Here is a 19,115-nt window from a genome sequence, read left to right as displayed (position 1 = left end):
TAATAGAATATGGAAGCACAGAAGGTGGTGCAAAAAACATGCTTGGAAGGATGCAACAGTACTATAAGAATGCAAAAAGACTGAACTGAGTTAGACTTTTTTTCTCTAGAAGATCAATGGAGGGGTGAAAGATCTTGAGATTATGTGAAATATATGCAGGTTATACTTAAAGACATTTTCATTTACATGTGAGACTAGAACTAGGAGTCATACATACAAAAGGAGACTATTAAATCCAAAACAAAATCAAGAGCAACTTCTTCCACACAGGGAATGATTAGAGTGTGGAAGTTATAATCACAAGGAGGAGTTAAGATGAATAGCATTGCTGCATTTAAGGGAAAGCCAGATAAACACAAGGAGGAGATAGGATGGAGGGACTGAATAGCATAAACACTGGAATGGATCTGTACGGCTGATTAAAGATCTTATCTTTGTAAGACACATCTTTGTTTCAGCTACCACACCACCAAAACCAACTTGGGAGTTCTCTACCTTGCTGATGCTATTAAACTGTTTTGCATGACAACTTATATACCTTACCTCCTTAGGTCTCTACTGGTAGTACTGAATGAAAAGTGTCAAAAGTTTTTGTTACCTTCATCTGAAAGAGTGGCAGTTTGCACACTTTCACCGGGATCGCTGTCAACTAGATTTGTGTTGGTAGTCTTGCGGAGATAGCTGAAAGCACGATTCAGTTTCTTAAAAGGATCTGCTTCTCACTGAGGTGCGATCAAACTGTCGGTCTACAAGAAATGAATTTTAGTAATATTAGCCATATCACACGAATCTAAAAAAAAGACAAATGCTATCTAGAACTCTGAAAGAGCATTTTTAATTGACCTCTGTGCCTTTTGTATGATTACAAAATTTATGCAGCATCCCAAACTGTGGATGTTGTATTTTAACAAACCGCTGACTGCTAAGTGAATTTTGAAATAGTGACTGTATAAGATATTGGAAATCACATCTTGACCTTTAGCCTTTCCCTCTGCTGATGTCATGGTTACACGATGGGGTATCGTTCAATAGGTGAAGCAATTCTTGTACCTTGCCTAATTGACGTTTATTCATATGTGAACAACCTAACCGTGTGAGCTGACAACAGAGCAGGGCATATAGACAAACCTTTCATGGACCTTCCTGATATGGATGCTGAGAAAAGTTATGTCCCCACCTATATATTCCCTAAGATCAGTTAACTTAATAGACATTGGTACTTAAAATAAATCATTGGGAAGTTAACTCACTAGATCAGAGAATAAGTAATGTTATATGGAGTGCGATGAAAGTAGTAATATACTTAAGAGGAATGGGTTAACAAAACAGGAATCACAATAGTATGTTGCAGTTTCAAGCACGCTACAATACTTAATTGTATGCTTCATGTTGTTTCTTCCTGAATACATATTTCTAAGGAATTCATCATCTGTTGTGCCTCCCAGGGGAGGCCACTTATCAGCCTTTTGTTTGCATAGCTGCCAAAGTGCTATTTCGATAATCCCACTCTTCAACTCTTGGCTCATGGCCCCAATGGATTATAGCACTTCAAACTCCCACCTAGGTAATGTTTAAATATGATGAGAATTACTCCTCCAGAACCCTTCCAGGCAAAGTTCCAATCTTTACCACTGGAATAAAAACAAATCCAGAATTTCTCAACTTTCCCCTCACCTGTTCTGTCACTTCTATTTCCTTTCCATTCATCCTTGGAAATTTATGCAATGTTTAAATTATAGAGATCACAGAGACTTACGTTTCTTTATACTACTCTTGTTGTGGGTGCTGGAATTGCTCTCTGAATGGCTGTCCTCTGAACCCGTTTCAAAGGCTGGATTTATCAGACCTGGGTCATTTGTTGTCAAGGCCACAGCTACAGGTGCAGACAGTTGTGGAGAAAGCACAGTAGATGTCATGTCACTGCTTTCTACAGGAATCTCGGGAACTAAATCTGTATCACCTACTGAAGAATATTCCTGTGAATGCTCCTCTCGTTCTCTCAAGAGTCCACATTGGATCGCCCCTTTACACCTAAAACATAAATTTACAAATGTAAAATATTATAACATTTTCTATATTTGTGAGACAAGTTAAACCAAATGCATATTTTGATGTGATGCAAAAAAAAACAATGTTTTCTAATTTTTACTTCACACCAAGTCCAATTCACCCATTAACCTGTGCTTGCTGACCTATCGTGGTTCCCAGTGGTCTCACTAACACCATGTACAATTGCAACAAAGGTTTCCTATTTTTAAAACCCCAACCCCTTTGCAATAAAATCCAATATGCCATTCCTAACTGCTTGCTGCACCTGCCAGCCAACTTTTTGTAGTTCCCATACTAATGCCGTAATATACAATTCTTATCCCTGTTTTCAGATCCCTCCATTGCCATATCCCTTGCCATCTATTATCTCTTCCAATCCTGTAACACACAAGAACACAAAATAATAGCAGGAATAGGCCACCTGGTTCCTCAAGTCTGTCCCGCCATTCACAATGTGCTCATAGCTGATCTACTCCAGACCTCATCTCCTCCTGTATGTCCGATCCCCACTTCCCTCAACAGATCAAAAATGTATCTACTTCCACTTGAAATACTTCTAATAGAGCATAGAACTGTACAGTTTAGGATGTCTGTGCTGACCATGATACCAGTTTAAACTGCACATCTGCCTGGATGTGGTCTATAATCCCTCAATTCCCTGCCTGTTTATCTAAATGCTTCTTAATGATCTAGCCTCCTTAACTCTCTGGTGTAGAGAATTCCAGAGATTCACTACCCTCTGTGAGAAGAAATTTCCATGCAGATTGGTTTTAAAGGATCAGTCCCTTATCTTGAATCAATGTGCCTCGTTCAGGACTCTCCCACTAGTGAAAACATCTTGACATCTATCATGGCATTGCCCCTTAAAGGAGCTTGTAGGTTTCAATAAGATAACCTCTGGTTCTTCTAAACTAAAGAAATTACAGACCCAACATGTTTAGCTTCACGTGATAGAACAATCCTCTCATCTTCAGAGTTAACCATGTGAATCCCCTTTGGACTGCCTCCAGTACAACAATAGCTTTGTTGAAGGGGGCCAAAACTGTGCACAGTACTCCAGGTGTGGTGTTACGGACTCGGTGAAAGTCCCTTTTGTTGCTGGTTCATGACAGTGGCCTCATCACCACCAAGTACTAATGTAATAGAACTTCCCTATTTTTAAACCCCAACCCATTTGCTTTAAAGGCCAACATGCCATTTGCCTTCTTAACTACTTGCTTCACTTGCCTGCTAACTTTTTGTGAATCATGCACGAGAACAATGAGATCCTTCACTCATTTGCAGTCTCTTTCCACATGGATAATAATCTGCCTTTTGATTCCTCTTACTGAAGTTCATGACCTCACACCTTCCCACCTTATACTCCATTTGTCAAGTGTTCAACCACTCACTCAGTCTATCTATATCCCATTGCAGAATCATAATGAACTCAACACAACATGTACTTCCACTTTTTTTGGGTCATCAGCAAACTTGGATACCTTGCATTCTGCCCCCATCTTTCAGGGCATTAATATAAATAGTAAATAATTGAGGGGCAAAAACTGATCTATTGGGTAGTTACTTCCTGCCATCCAATATATTAACCTTACACCAACTCTGTGCTTCTTATTCATTCCCAAACTTAATCACTTCACCTTTAGCAGCTGTGCACTTATCTGCCAAAACTCATTCTGGACTTGGCTTCACAAACTTCTGTACTTCTCTTTCACTTAAGATGCTCCTTAAAACCTTTTCCCAGTATTTAGATCATCTATTATCTTGTTATATAATTTTTCTTTGATAAGGCTGGGAGGTATCTTGGTATGGATTTGCTGTTTAATGCATAATGTAAATAGAATATATATATTATTTTGTTCTTCAACTAGTTAACACAATGAACCTATGATTCATTTTCAAATTGTGCATCCCAGGACGATTCAAAATTTACCTAACAATTCAAGTAGATCTAGCTGAATAAACTATACTCCAAAGCAATATTCAATATAGCAGACAAAGGGAGACAGAATGTTTAGCAACTTATCAGGCAGAAATATTAATCAGTGAAACTTGAGTGCAACGAGAGAATCTTTCTATTTGTATTCAATGTGACCTAAGTTACCCCATGACTAATAAGGTATTACTAATGCATAATATTTGTGCGACCTTGTAATTATCTTTATAATTACTAATCCAGCTAGTACTGTTATACAATTCTCATCTTACGCCCTTGTGGCAGATGAATTTAAAAATCCTGTCAAAAGGAAAAAAAGTTTTTTTTCCAGATTCACGACAGGAGGGCAATGTGTTCTGGAATATATACTCATTCTGTCTTTTTGTTTTACAGGTATTAATAATTTTGAACAATGATGGTGGAAATTCTTGTCTCTTTTACGCCAATGGGATAGGTTTATGCTGCAAGGTTGTCTCGGATCAGCAGTTGCAATAGCTTTAAACTAACCCGGATGCCTTTGCTTGGAGCAAAGACCAGCTTGGAAATGTCATCCCTCACCACCAGGCAATTTCAGTTATTTGTTTCTATAATTTATCAGCTGATGCCATATTTAGTTGGAAAGGCTAAACTTTACGATTCAACCGTGGGTCCAGGGAAAATCAGAATTAAGTACTCAAAGGGAGTACAGACCATCATGATGGAGCATCAGATAACATAAATCAAATACAACTAATATGCATCCTCACCTTAACTGTTTGAAATACAAAGGGGATAAATATCTTTACCTACTTTCAGTTTGATCAGTCAAGACCTATCTAATTCTATGTCAATGTAACGAGAAACACAAAACTAATCAACGATCTCCGGAAAGAGAAACAGCCAATATGAAGTTTAAAAGAAAAAAAACAGAAAATGCTGGAAATACTCAACAGATCAGGCTGCATCTGTGGGAAGAGAAACAGAGTGAACTTTGCAGGTCAAAAACCCTGGCATCAGACTTCAGGTCAGAACTCTGGCATATTTCAGGTTTTGATTTTGATTGTTGATATCTTTATTAGTCACATGTACATTGAAACAGACAGTGAAATGCATCTTTTGTGTAGAGTATTCTGGGGGCAGCCTGCAAGTGTCGCCATGCTTCCGGCGCCAACATAGCATGCCCACAACTTCCTAACCCGTACGTCTTTGGAATGTGGGAGGAAACTGGAGCACCCGGAGGAAACCCACGCAGACACGGGGAGAACATACAAACTCCTTACAGACAGCGGCGGGAATTGAACCCGGGTCTCTTCCAGCATCTACTGTTTTTTTAAAATTTTCATTTATGATATGAAACCATAGATGCTGAGTTTCTCCAGCATTTTCTGTCTTTATTTCAGATTTCCAGCAGCTGCAGTTTTTTGCCTTTCTATAAATAACCTGCTCCATTCAGACACACTGGCACAAACTTTATCTTTCTTAAATGGAATACTGAATTATAAACGTTTACAAACTAAGTTGACTTTTCCTTAGATCTAGTGTCTGGTACACTTCCTGGTAGCCTGAGGAAACAAAGACAATCAGTAGTAATGAGTCATAAGATGACATAACTAAAGATACAAACAGCAAGAAAGATTTAAAGATATCACTGTAAAACTACTACTATTACCTTTTTTTTCTCCACTGCAAATAAATTCTCACTATTGCCTCTGGTGGTTATAACTGTTTTAACTATGGTTCTGTGCTCGTTCTTTCCATTTTTCTTTCATTCACCTTCAAATGTGTTGTGAAATTGGAACATTTTCATGTTCTATTCCCATGCCTACATAACTAGAAACTCAAACTGTGTGTACCATTGAAAACCTCTTAGTTGATCCTTTAGTGAATTAGGATCCTAGCAGTAAAGAAAATGAAAATGGCACAGTAAAGGAAGAACACAACTACTGTCACTGTATTCCAAGGTCAAGTTCTTTCCTTTCAAGTATATTTCCTTTCTTGCTATGCTGTGGAGCTCATGTCAGAACTTTAACCTTTGGACACATTCAGATATTTGAAACACAGGCTATTGCATAACTTGCCATAGAAACTGTTACTTGTTTTCTACTATTATAGACAAGTCAGAGTTTCTACTAAATACAGGATCTTGGTATGAATGATCAAAGATACCACTGAAATCTTAAATGGTATATTTTGGTATTAAGATCTAAGATACACAATATATATTAAATTATATCATGCACAGTATAAGAGATACAATTTAAAGGTTGCAGTAAAAGGGAGGCCTGGAGTGGACATATACAAATCTTTTAAAGTAACAGAGCAAGTTAAGAAAGTTGATAAAAACGCAGGGGTTTACTAACAGAGGCAAAGAGAATGAAAGAAAGGAAGAAATGCTAAGGTTTCCTAAAATACTGGTCAGGTTCCAGCTAAAACATTATTAGCAAATCTGAGTACCACACTTTTGAAAGTACATCAATGTTTTGAAAACAGTGTAAAGGAATAATCCAAGGGATGCAAGACTTCAGTAATGTGGAGAGAACGGAGAAGACAGGAATGTTCTCCTTAAGCAAAGGTTATGGAGGAGATTTGATAAATCATGAAGAGTTTTGAAAGAATAAGGACAAGCTATTTTCAGTGGCAGATTGGTCAGTAATCAGAAAACACAGGTTTGATGAAAAACCAGAGGCGACATGAGGGGGAAATGTCCACAGCAAGTTGCTATCTGGAATATATTGCCTGCAAGGAAACTGGCAGTATATGTTATTTTGGCTGTAAACAATTGTTATTTTAAGGCTATCCCAACTTTAATGATTGGGCCATGTGACAAACTGCTTTTCCGGATTGCTCCTCCTGTCTGACGTATACAGGTCTGTAAACTTTGCAATGGGCTTCAACAGAGGTCAAGAACATTTTCCAATCAATCAGATCCAATAATAATTTTCAGAAAGAAACTGTATAAATGCTTGAAAGGGGGGAAAAAGTTCCACAGGAGTATGCATAATATCAGCAGTGTGGTTGTAATTGGATCATTCTGTGATTCTATTACAACAAACACCTTTACAGCCTCCCTAATCATCATATTTGAATTTTAGTGGCATCTAGGTGCTCTAAATACAAAAGCACCAACATTCTGCCTGCACAATATCATTGCTGACAGGAGCAACACCTGCACTGAATAATCATCCGATAGTGGTTTAGCATTTTGCCAATTCCTCATTTTAGACTGCAAGCTGGGAAAGTGTCCAGAAGCTACTGAAGGTCATGAAGGCTATTAGTACAACTCCTTCCCTACTGGCATCAGACCTATGTTAATTTTCTAGCATTAGGTGCATTAGCTCAACAGCACTGGCCACATGACTGAGGTTCCCCAGCTTCTTCAAAATACCAGAAAATGATTGTGCCATATGCACCAAAGTACATCATGCATGTTTATGATATCTATTGAGTCTAAGCATACCCTTAAAGAACTCCGAGTGCCATGTAGTGTGGCTTCTGATGCACTGCTGCATCAGCCACTGGTGTTAGTGGAATATTGCTGGCCATCAACAAAGGAAGTTTGGGTGGAAAGCTCTAATTTGTTTAATTCCCTTCCTAAATAATAACAACAGAGTAAAGTGTATGATTTGGCAACAAGTTTGGGACATTGCTGCTAAAAAAGTGGCAAAGCAGTGGCCACATTTGAGTGAAAAGTGAACAGGGTTCTCCAGACAGAGTGGTACTGATGACAGGCAATGAATGTGGAGTACATTCAGGTGAGCTGGAAAAGTATGAGCAGTCACAGGTATTTTGCTCTGTAGATGTTCCCGAGAGCAAATGATATTGTCCAGAACAAAGGAGAGGATAGAGAACAGAGCTATATAGCCATTTTTGGAAAGAGGTGTACAAAATAAAAAAAAAACTCAATAGCTCCACAGCCAATTGGCACAGATGGTAAACCTACTGCTTCACATCTCCAGTGATCCAAGTTTGATTCTGACCTGTGGTGCCACTTGTGTGGTTTGTACATTCTCTTTGCTAGTTTCCCTTGGGTGCACCAGTTTCCTCCCCAATATTCCAAAGATACGCAGGTTGATAAGTTAGTCCGCCGCTGCAGATTGCCCCTAGTGTGTAGGCGAGTGGTAGAATTGGAGAGGGGGGAATAGTTGATGGGAATGTGGGGAAAATAAAGTGGGTTAGGGTAGGATTAGTGTAAAACTGGGGCCTTTGGTACCTTCATCCAAGTTATTTGTAGAAATTGTAAGAAGTTGCCATCCCAACACCAATCCCTGTGATATACCATTGTTACATCTGGCTGACCTGATAGACCTATTTGTGCCTACCCTCTCTTTCCCCTTAGCCAACCAATCTTCTATCCACACCAATGTGTCACTTACTACACCCGGAGTTGGTGGAGAGAGTGACTTTGCTTTTTGTGAGTGATGGGAACATTCACAGCCTTTAGTTATAAATAGTTGAGAAGTGGACTCTGAATAGTTTAGATCAGCCAGTTCACCAAAGTGCAAGGACAATAGATGCATCATAACCAGAATCCACAGGGAAGATGGAAGCCATGAAGTTCAATGCAGGGTACTGTAGCAAGACCATTTCAAGCAAATTGGACAGTGCTGCTGTGGAGAGGACATGATGAAATTCACTGCTGCTTCAAATGTGGCAGCACACCCTTTGACTGATTGAGAAGGATACTGAGGTCAAGACTTCTGACCTGCCACCAAACTCATGGTCTGCTGGGCAGCAATGAACCCTGCATTACTATACTCTTCTGAGACCCGGTCAGCAAGTATCAAGACAAGACAATGGAAAAATACCACCAATGCTTTTGTGCAGAATCCTCTAAATTCCCTGGAAGGACCAGCAAGCCAACATTAGGGTCCTCTCCCAGGCCAATACCCCCGGTATTGTGGCCCTAATCACATACAGTTGGCTCTGTTGACCAGGGCATGCCATCCGCATGCACAACACCTTACTCCTGAAACAAATGCTCTATTACAAACTCTTCCTCTGTCCTCATGATAGATGATAAAGTTTTAAGGATGTGCTTAAAGCCTCCTTGAAGAAGTGCAACATCACCACTGATTTCCGGGAACCTCTGGGTCATGACTGCTCAAAGAGAAGATGGAGCATTCAGGATGGCACTGAGAACATTAAGGTCATGCAGCAGGAGTACACAGGAGCTCCACATAAGGAGTAGGTCTGTAGCACTTCACAAACTATCCACCTATCCATTCCATGAGCCACCACCTGCCCCATCTACAGAGAGTCTCCGGTTCCCACAATGGCCTCTTTAGTCACCCCAGGACCCACAAAACCAGAGTGGAAGTAAATCATCCTCATTTCCAAGGGAATGCCAAAGAAGAAAGTAGGAAAGACAGCTCAAGTCTGGGAAACTGTATCTATGAGACTTCAGATCTTCCTGGAGCTGCTAAATGGCCTGACCCAGATTCAGACTGAACTAAATATGCTGAATAAAGAAGTGTGTTGCCACAGAGACAATTTATGAAGTCCAAGGATGCCATGCATGATTTTACCACAGACCTTAACGTACTGATAGAAGGTCAGTACACTGGCCTAGGTGTAGCCGGAAAGGCTAGGAATGAGATGGTTGAGTTCTGTGCACTGGAAACCACTAAGATAGGGAGGGTGGGTGCAATAGCCTCCTAGCTCTGAAAGGGTAAGCAGAGAAAACATCCAGTGTCCACAGGGAGAGTTGTGAGGTGAACAAACTGAGCGTCACGTTAACATTAAAAAACATTTTTGGAATATTTTGGAATTATTAGTAGATGGGCTATTGGTCCATTTTAAATTTAGGGAGTTACAAGTAATGTTGCAAAATGCGCATGATATACCTTATTAATGTACTGTTTAAAATAGCTCTTTGGTAAATGATGTGAGATCTGTCAAATATAAACCTGACTGGAAAAGACATCCATTCGGTTTATCAACACCATAATGTGGAACAGTTTAGAATACAATGCTGTGATTGAGAGGATATAAAATAAATACTTATGTTTAACTAAATTTACACTTGTTGATTGTGTGTTTTTAAAATAGCTTTTTGTTTTACATTATATGTAGATAGTTAATTGACAAGAATAATTACATTATATAAATAGTTATTGTATTAGTTTTTGTAGGGAAAAGCAGTGTTGTAAATGTAGACTGCATATACCTTTAAGAACTGTGTACATCATGGGGTATGATAGATGTCGTATTATCCACTGTTGTTAATTGGGTGTCCTTCGTCATCAATAAAGGATGTTTGGATAGAAGCTTCGTCCTGTTTACATGGCTTACTAAACAGCAATACAGGGAAAAACCTGCAGATGCTACATTATTTGAGGCTCACATTGAAGGAAGTGTGTGGCGACAAACACTGTCGCAGGACCACATGTGTAGTTATGGTGTCAACGTGAATCTCTGGCCTTGTGGGAGGACATGAACAACAGCAACAATTAGTCCCAATTATCACAGAGCAAAGGTCCATCTTGAGGTCAAAACTGCTCCACTGATTTTATGACCGTTAAAATCAGCGGAAAACAATTCATGCTAAAGTACTAAAACACAATATTCTTACTGTACTATCCCTTCCTTGTCCAATTCAAATGTCTTGTAAAAAAAACATGTAAGAAGCATGTAAAACACAGCAAGTGCTCACTGAAAATACCAAGGCCCACCTAGTTTGCTGGAATCAAAGAAAAAATAGTGAATGGTTAAGAAAATGGGAGCAATAGAAAACACAAAACAGATAGGAATAAAAGGAATTGGAGGCACACAGCAAAGAGAAAAAGCAGAGGCATTCACACATCACAGAGTGAGCAAATGCACCCAGTGGGCCTCAATGTGGCCTGGATCCAATCTTTTCTTGCTGCTTGCCGGCCTTATTATCTTACACTTTCCAAACAATGTTCTTTATTGATTTGTTATCCCAGTTACTAAAACAAGTTTGCAAATATGCAGTCTAAATTGGTTGCTATCACAGTTCTTGTTAACTTAAATATCAGTGCCCAGATTTTATTTACAGGACTGCACCTGAATAAACTGGTCAGTGCTTTGTCTAATTCCATTGCTGATGCAGTGCTTTTTTTGGCTTTGAAATACAGCCATAAATACTTAAATAATACAAGATGCAAGTTAATGTTACAGAAGTTTCTTTTTATCTTGCACCTTTATATCTTGCAAAATTAGTTATAAAAGTCATTACGTTGCAGGAAAAACGTGGTTCAGTAACCATCATTGGTTATTATTCATTTTTAGAGAAGTGGATTGGCAGAGCAAACAAAACTTCAATGTGGATCTACTGCAGTATTTTCCCCGGTGCCAAAATGCAGAGGCCTTAAATATGGTTGTCACATGTGTTAAAGGTCCTGCTCCATGGTGCAGTAGCATTATTAAAAACAGAGGGCTTCTCATCAATGACTGTGAAACATTCATGCTTCCAATCCTTGCTTCCCCACCCCCCACCCCTCCGGCCAAGTAAAATTCCTCTTTACTAACATTGAAAACAATGGAATGTACAGTGTGGTACCATTCAATCTGCTTAAAGTTCCTGCTGCAAGAGATTTGTTGTGTGTCAGCATACTAAACACCTGATCTATTTCTCCAGCTTAAAAGAAATAATGTTTATGCTATTTCATTTTCACTGATCCTGTGACCCCAGCTGATCTTCTTGACCTCATGATCTTTACCATATTGTAGGTGGGCACCCAATACGTGCTGAGGCACTGCACCAGAACAGGGGGGAATGGAGTTATTCAGCTCAGAGGTCTGTCACAGCATAGTAGTGTTGGCTGCTGTTAGACTGCGCGTGGAAGATTCTGTGCAAGGTATTCCACAGAAAGCAACCGCGGATACACTTTGCCACCAGGAACAATGACTGCAAACCCTTCCACCCCTAATGCCCTACCAATTTATAATCATTGGGGGGCCAACAGCTGTTCTTTACACCTACTATTGGCATTTTAAAGTTCATCTTGGTCCTCAAGCAATTTGCTAAGCCTCTTCCAACTCTATTCTCCAGGAAACTGGCTGGGGGGTGGGGGGAGACCAGAACATAAAATTGTGATTAGCTTCTGGATTAGTGTAATTCGATTCCTGTTTTTTGTATTTCCATGCACTAAAATTTACTTAAAGGCACACCCTCCTTCTAAATGCTATGTACCCTTTATTACATTTGTAAACAGAACCTTCCTGCTGCTATTATTTTGATGTGTGGTTATGAAGGGTGCAGGCAATACCAAAATACCTCTAGATTCTGAGCAGATTTCATTGGAGAATTAAAAATAACAAAAAGAGATTAGACTAAAGAATAGCAAATAATTTGAAACAACAAAGGAAGCAGAATACCTACAAACTAGTGAATGAGCAAAACAATGGTAAACATAATGATCTTTGAGGTGACATTGAACACTTAGGTTAAGAATAACAATTTTACTTTAAACTTAAGAGCCACATGAAGACAATTAGATGCAGCACAGAATTTCCAAGTGTTCAAATTAATAACTCCGAACTATTTTCAAAGCATGCTGCTTCAGGATCCAAATGTTCTTATTAATTTCCAAAGATAGCACCAGTACCTTAACATTTAAAAATGGAACATAAGCATTTTGCACATAAATTCTTAAATGCATCTACAAGCTGTCCTCTGATTGGGTGTACTGTAAAGATCAGAGAGTGCCCAAATTTGACCACCAGGGTGAGATTGTGCAAGTAACTCCACAGAAAATGGGTCTGGCCCTTGAAAACCACCACCAAAGTGCTCCTTGGGGGTCAGCTGATCTGTGAATTCCACACCTGCAGATTGCATTGCAGAGGTCAGAGACAAGCAGGAAGTCAAAGGCTTCAGATTGGACATCTGACTTCCTGTTCTGCCACTGGGCGCACCAGAGGCAGGGTGCAAATATACAGGGCTGTGGAGCCAGATCTACTTCATATCAGACTCTGCAGCTTTTGCCAGGGTTGGTGGATCTAAGTAGCTTGACCCCTTTCATTTGATTAGGATCATTGACATTTTAAATAACCATGTTTTTTTAAATTTCACTTTCTGTTTTCAATTAACTTTTAGAAGATTAAGCTCTTTTAAGAAAAAGTATTATTAGATAATTTTTTAAAATGTTTAAATCTACTTGATCGCCTTTAAATTTTCTTATATCTCCCACTTGCTTTCTTATTGCTGCCGGTGGCCGACTCCACTTTATGGATGGTCATTGCAGAGAGGCCTGAAACAACGGTGTCGCAAATGGCAAGTGTGTCTATGGGAACAGCAGGGCAGATAATTGTGGACAATGGACCAGCCCGAGTTTGATCTGTCCATTACCTGCTTTAATAAGATACATCACATTGAGATGGTTGTGTAGTTGTTGGGAATATAATTGCTGCAGGAATCTAGAATTGGTTGTATTTCGATATCAGCACTGGATTTGTATGGAGTTCAATTATCACCAGAGTCCTGTCATCTTGCGACCATTGTAATTTGTTGTACTTAATGAAATGGATGTAGACTATGGCAGAATGATCTGTACGTTTGTGGAGGAAACAAGGATTTGCGTGAATGTACAAATATAACTGAGAATAATCTAATAGGAGGTTATCCCACCTGTGAAAAATGGTAGTTAAATATTGTATTATGCACATGAGCAGAATCAAAAAGATACAATATTGAAAAAGAAATAATTTGATATTATATTATATAATTCTCTAAAGACACAAGCAATGTCTTGAAGCAATAGTCAAAGCAAATAAAGCATTAGGTTTCAGTGCCATGAAAATTCAACATTAAACAAAACAAAATGCACCATTTCATTTTTCAGATAAGAGTTTGGCTTGGTCTTACTGTGTTCAGTTTTGGCCTCATCGTTTAGAATTTAATAAAAGAAACTTTGGGAAAGGCTCAGAGTTTCACAAGAATAAATACACCTCAAAATACATTTAGTTTCCCAGATGGGAAAAAAGATATTTATTTAAAAAATGAATAGATTGCAGGCCATTTGATGGAGGTGTTTAAAATAACAAAAAGAATACACCGTGGTAACCATGACAGATTTTTTACTTAGATACATGAGAAGGGATTGTGGACTATGCCAACCAAGATCAGAACCAGGTTAAACGTCAGAACATTTAACTTTTCTAAAAGGACGTCAGACTATGAAACAAGTTTCAATTCATTCAAAGAATAGAGATTCTCTGCATATTCCTGGTCATTTTACAGATCATGGCCAAAAATTGGCATGTTTGAAGAGCATTTTAAGATTTTTTTTAAACTGAACAGCCCAGAGTTTTTTTTAAACTTTGTTTTTTGGCCCTCTGGAAGATTAAATGGCTGCTAATGGTTGGGGTACACTGGAAGTGTATTTGTAAATCACAATGCTTTATAGAACCAAGGCCTCAATGGACAATTTTAGCTTCATTAGTCTGAAAGGCCTCCAAGGCCTCAATGGACAGAAATTTCATATGATATTTTTAAATATCAAACTTAGCCCACCTACGCTGCAGTAGATGCTATGGCTCCATCATAAAACATACTGGAACCTGACCAAAATACACATCCTCAGAATGAGGGCCCAAGTCAGGGGTAGGAGTCTTCTGCAAAAGCTGTTCAATCGGATTTCTGGTCCTAGTTCATTATATTATCGATTTAATTTCTTTTTAGAAAGTTGGTTTCTTGGACACTGATTATTTAACAGTCAGTTTATAAAACTGAGCAAGTACTGTAATGCAGGAGATCTACAAACTGATCTAGAATCTTGACAAGGTCTAAGGAAAATGCAGCTGTTTAGCCAATAGAGCAAAAAGTGGCGTCTTCTGTTGCAACAGGAGAGAGGCTGGGATAGTTATATTCAGGAGTGCCTCAGAGTAGCATCTGCAGTTGCTGGCATTCATTCAGTTAAGAGAAGACTACTAGGCTATTGGTTCCATAGTCAGTGAGAGAATGTTGCAGTGAATCTGTGGTCATCGAGAAAAAACGTTCAGACACATACAAGTATCCCTCATGTAACCAGAATAAAAGGCTAAATGCCTGAAGCCTTTTCACCTCAGATGCTAACTGACCTTATTCACATTTTAAATTTTTTTTTTGAAGTTCCTTTTTATTTTCCTGAGCAAAACTTAGCATCTGGTTACTGAATACCAATGCCAACTAATACTTAGTGCACATTTAAACTAATTAAAATGGCTGAAGCTTTTGTTGGATCATATAATAGGATCTACACCTTCTCAAATTCCCACATCTGTTCAATGTGAACACCACCAACTTTGGGGGAGAGAAAAACACACTATGACTCAACTCTTCAGGGTCTACAAAAAGTAATCCATGAATAAATATAAATGTTTTATTAGGCAATTACACAAATGACCAATAGTTCAGTGTTTGCATCGAAATAAAACCAAAAAAATTCTTTTTCAATCCGATCAGTCTGGGCCCTGGCACAGGGCAAGACTTGCTGACAGTGTATACAAAAGTCAGAAAATATTATTCTGAATTTGGGTCATTTTGCAAATGCAAAATTGACATCAATTTATATTTTGTACTGCTGTAAATCTTCTCAAATAGGATTGAGGCAAATATTGGGTTGCAAATGCTGCAAACTCCACTGAGTGAGCAGAAACAGTAATGTAACAGCTAAAAATCATGCTTAAACAGTCATACATTCATTAAGGTATGTTTTAAAACATCAGAATGTTAAAATATCAGATGCACTCATATTAATCAAGCTGAAATGATAGTTCAATAAGTCACTTTTGTGAGTCGCACCCTCAAAAGATGATTAAATTTTCAGCATTACATAAAAGTATGCAAAAATGATTAATCAAATTGGTAATGACACCATGTACACTGCTATTTCTTATGTTCAGAGTAAATGTAAAGAGTGCACCCTTGCTGTAGACTGTTAGTGTGGTTCAACAGCAGCATCCTTAACATTATCCTGTGGGGTGGGGAGGTATGGCAGAGAGAGAGAGAGAGAGAGAGAGTGAGAGTGAGAGAGAGAGAGAGAGAGAGAGAGAGAGAGAGAGAGAGAGAGAGAGAGAGAGAGAGAGAGAGAGCAATCTATACTCATATGACTTCAAAGCGAATATAACCTGAATCATCAGGATTCGGGCTAATGCTGCCAATAACAATAGAAAGTAGAAAATATTTTGGAGGCAAATAATGGACTGGCATTAGTAATGAGACTGTTCACTTACAAAGGCACATGGAAGAATGGCTATTTTGGCTTTATTTTTAGCTTCATTAGTCTGAAATAGCATTTCCATTGGTTAATTTGGACAATTAAAGACAAAATAACTAAGCAAATTTTTAACTGGAAGATTATTTTTCTAGTTGTGAGAAAACAAGATTCAGAACATATGTTGTAGGCTAGCAGAATTTCCTGGAGTACTTATTTATTATTACAGGCAAATACAAACTAGCATCTTTAAAATAGAATGAATCATTTGAAAGTAGAGCTATTTTGACTTTCTATTATATCGTTCTAACTAGAATGTTGCTTGTATGCAGATGTCTCGTACCACACAGTTCATGACAAAGCAAAACCACGTGGTTTATGTAATAATAATACAATGATATTTAAAATACAATATTGCACCCAGTCTAAGCAAATTAATCAACTGCTTAAAGACTGCCACATTAAACATTTTAGATTTTACATTTTGGACATTTTTGACAGGGGTGGGTTAATTGACACTGCCCTTTGGCTTTTCTGAATACAGAGTCCTTAGTGTCCATAAGGTCAGCTAGATCATCAGGCTGTTTTCCACTTGTAATAGTGACTGCAAACAGAGGGATAATCAGTTTCATCAGCCCTGGGGTCAGACAGGTGACAATCAACTAACAATCAAAATAATAAGCTTCTCATGACTAGTTGTTTCCTGTAACCTCAGATAACTGGTGCAGTTCTTAAAATGGTTTCAGATTCCTAGTTTCTCAGACATCCTGCTGTGACTACTACAAACTCGTCATATTGAAATTGCATAAAACTGAATAGAACAGGCCAGATTAACTGCATCATTGCAATTTTAATAGCATTTTGTCAAGCATTACCAATTTGATTAAAGACAATCAAATAAAAAACAAAATCAAATTGTTCAAGATCATGCATTTGGAGTGCAGCTTGCAATACTGTATGTAAACTAATGATGTGAAGTAAGTGTGCTTCCATTTCACCTCATGTTTTGGAATAGATTGTCCCAAGAAGGGTGAACATCCAAATTGCTTCATGTGAAATCAGAAGCACTATTATCCAGGAGCTGATAGGAGTGCTACCAATCACCGCTCTGCAATTGAGTTAAGACTAAATAAAATCAGCCACTGCACTCTTTCCTGATAACACTTACTTATTATGGTTAAATAATGAACCAACACAGTAAGTGAAGGTCATGCATGGACAATGCTGACTGAATTAGGGTAACTAGGAGCATGAATCTGCACTGTAATAAGGGCATCGATCCCTTTGGAGAGGGAAGGAAGAAACTGAGACCAGGGAACAGTACAATTCAATGAGGCAACAAAATAAACTGTTGGAGGAACTCAGCAGATCAAACAGCAGTTGTGGAGGGAAAGGAATTGCTGACCTTTCAAGGTCAAGACTCTGCATTAAGATAGAGAGTGGAGAGGGAAGAAAGCCAGTATAAAGAGGAGAGGGGGAGGAGTGAGATAGAGGCCAGCAGGTGATAGGAGGACTGAGGGATGAAGGATAATGGCTGGAGGGGACCAGGTAACCATCTGCTGGTCCACCCATCACCTACCGATCCGTGTCTCACCACTCCCCCTCTCCTCTTTACACTGGCTATCTTCCCTCTCCACTCTCAGTCCCGATGCAGGGTCTCAACCTGAAACATGGACAATTCCTTCCCCCCTACAGATGCTACTTGACCCACTGAGTTCCTCAGCAATTTGTTTTTTTGCTCCATATTCCAGCTTCTGCAGTCTCTTGTGTCACCATTCAGTGAGGTGCTGATGAACTAAACAGAGACCAGAAACTAATTTTTTTTGATGAAATGTAAAGAGTCCGAGAAATGTAAAGATTTACAATTTTCCTTATATTAACTGTTTTAACATAAATGAAGTTGTGAAACTAAAACTGACATGATTACTAACAACCAACCAGTAAATCAGTAGTTAATATTATACATGATCATTGATTTACTTATCACTATTTTTCACCTGGAATCAGTTTCTATACCAGTACACTGCGTCGGGTCATTTGGGAGTTATGAACATTTTTAACATTATTTATTTTTTTTTGTCACCAAACGTATTATTGTGTGACATTAAACAAACTCAGCAGTGGTTTTGGACAATAAAGAATGGAATCAGTTTGATTTCACTCCACCAAATGTTTTCTCCCACTCCTGCAGAGGAGATCTGCAGCTGTCTGGATTAGAGAGTATGGATTATGAGGAGAGACTAAAGGAGCTGGGGCTGTTCTCATTGGAGAGGAGGAGGATGAGGGGAGACGTGATAGAGGTATACAAGATATTGAGAGGAATAGATAGAGTGGACAGCCAGCGCCTCTTTTCCAGGGCACCAATGCTCAAAACAAGAGGACATGGCTTTAAGGTAATGGGTGGGAAGTTCAAGGGAGATGTCAGAGGGAGGTTTTTAACCTGGAGAGTGGTTGGTGCATGGAATGCACTGCCTGGGGTGGTGGTGGAGGCTGATACACTGGACAAGTTCAAGGGATTGTTAGATAAGCATATGGAGGAATTTAAGATAGAGGGATATGTGGGAGGAAGGGGTTAGATAGTCTTAGGTGTGGTTTGAAGGGCGGCACAACATGGTAGGCCAAAGGGCCTGTATTGTGCTGTATTGTTCTATGGTAAAACATTTTTACCCAACCTCTTGATACCAGTGCCATTCATGAGGCAAGATTTCCTCTGTGCATTCTATGCACTTGCAATAAATGTGTTTACTACCATTACATCATACCTGGGGCACAGAGGAAACTTTCCTGTCATGTTTGATATTAATCACACATCATTAAAATCACGATCATATTGTAACATTGATTTTTTAACAATATCCTTTGGGTATGCTCATTGCTCAAAAGAAATTAAGACTCATGCTCCAAACAGGGGCTTAGGTTCAACACTGAATTAGTTTCAGTGCTCATTCTTTGCACTTGTTAGGAATGCATAGCAATATGGAAAATTTGTAACTGAAATA

General features: G+C 38.8%; 1 protein-coding gene across 1 annotated transcript in view; it reads right to left on the bottom strand.

Annotated features, from left to right (window-relative positions):
* Positions 1–19,115, bottom strand: part of lnx1 (ligand of numb-protein X 1) — a 148,154-nt gene that overhangs the window by 45,486 nt on the left and 83,553 nt on the right. Inside the window, 3 exon segments of the mRNA XM_052045611.1 lie at positions 599–707; positions 709–746; positions 1,757–2,031. Coding sequence (XP_051901571.1) covers positions 599–707; positions 709–746; positions 1,757–2,031 — 422 coding nt within the window.

This window comes from Pristis pectinata, chromosome 2 (genome assembly GCF_009764475.1).
Source record: "Pristis pectinata isolate sPriPec2 chromosome 2, sPriPec2.1.pri, whole genome shotgun sequence".
Taxonomy (NCBI): Eukaryota; Metazoa; Chordata; class Chondrichthyes; order Rhinopristiformes; family Pristidae; genus Pristis; species Pristis pectinata.
Note: the sequence above shows the minus strand (reverse complement) of the source record. Positions and strands in the feature narration are given on the sequence as shown.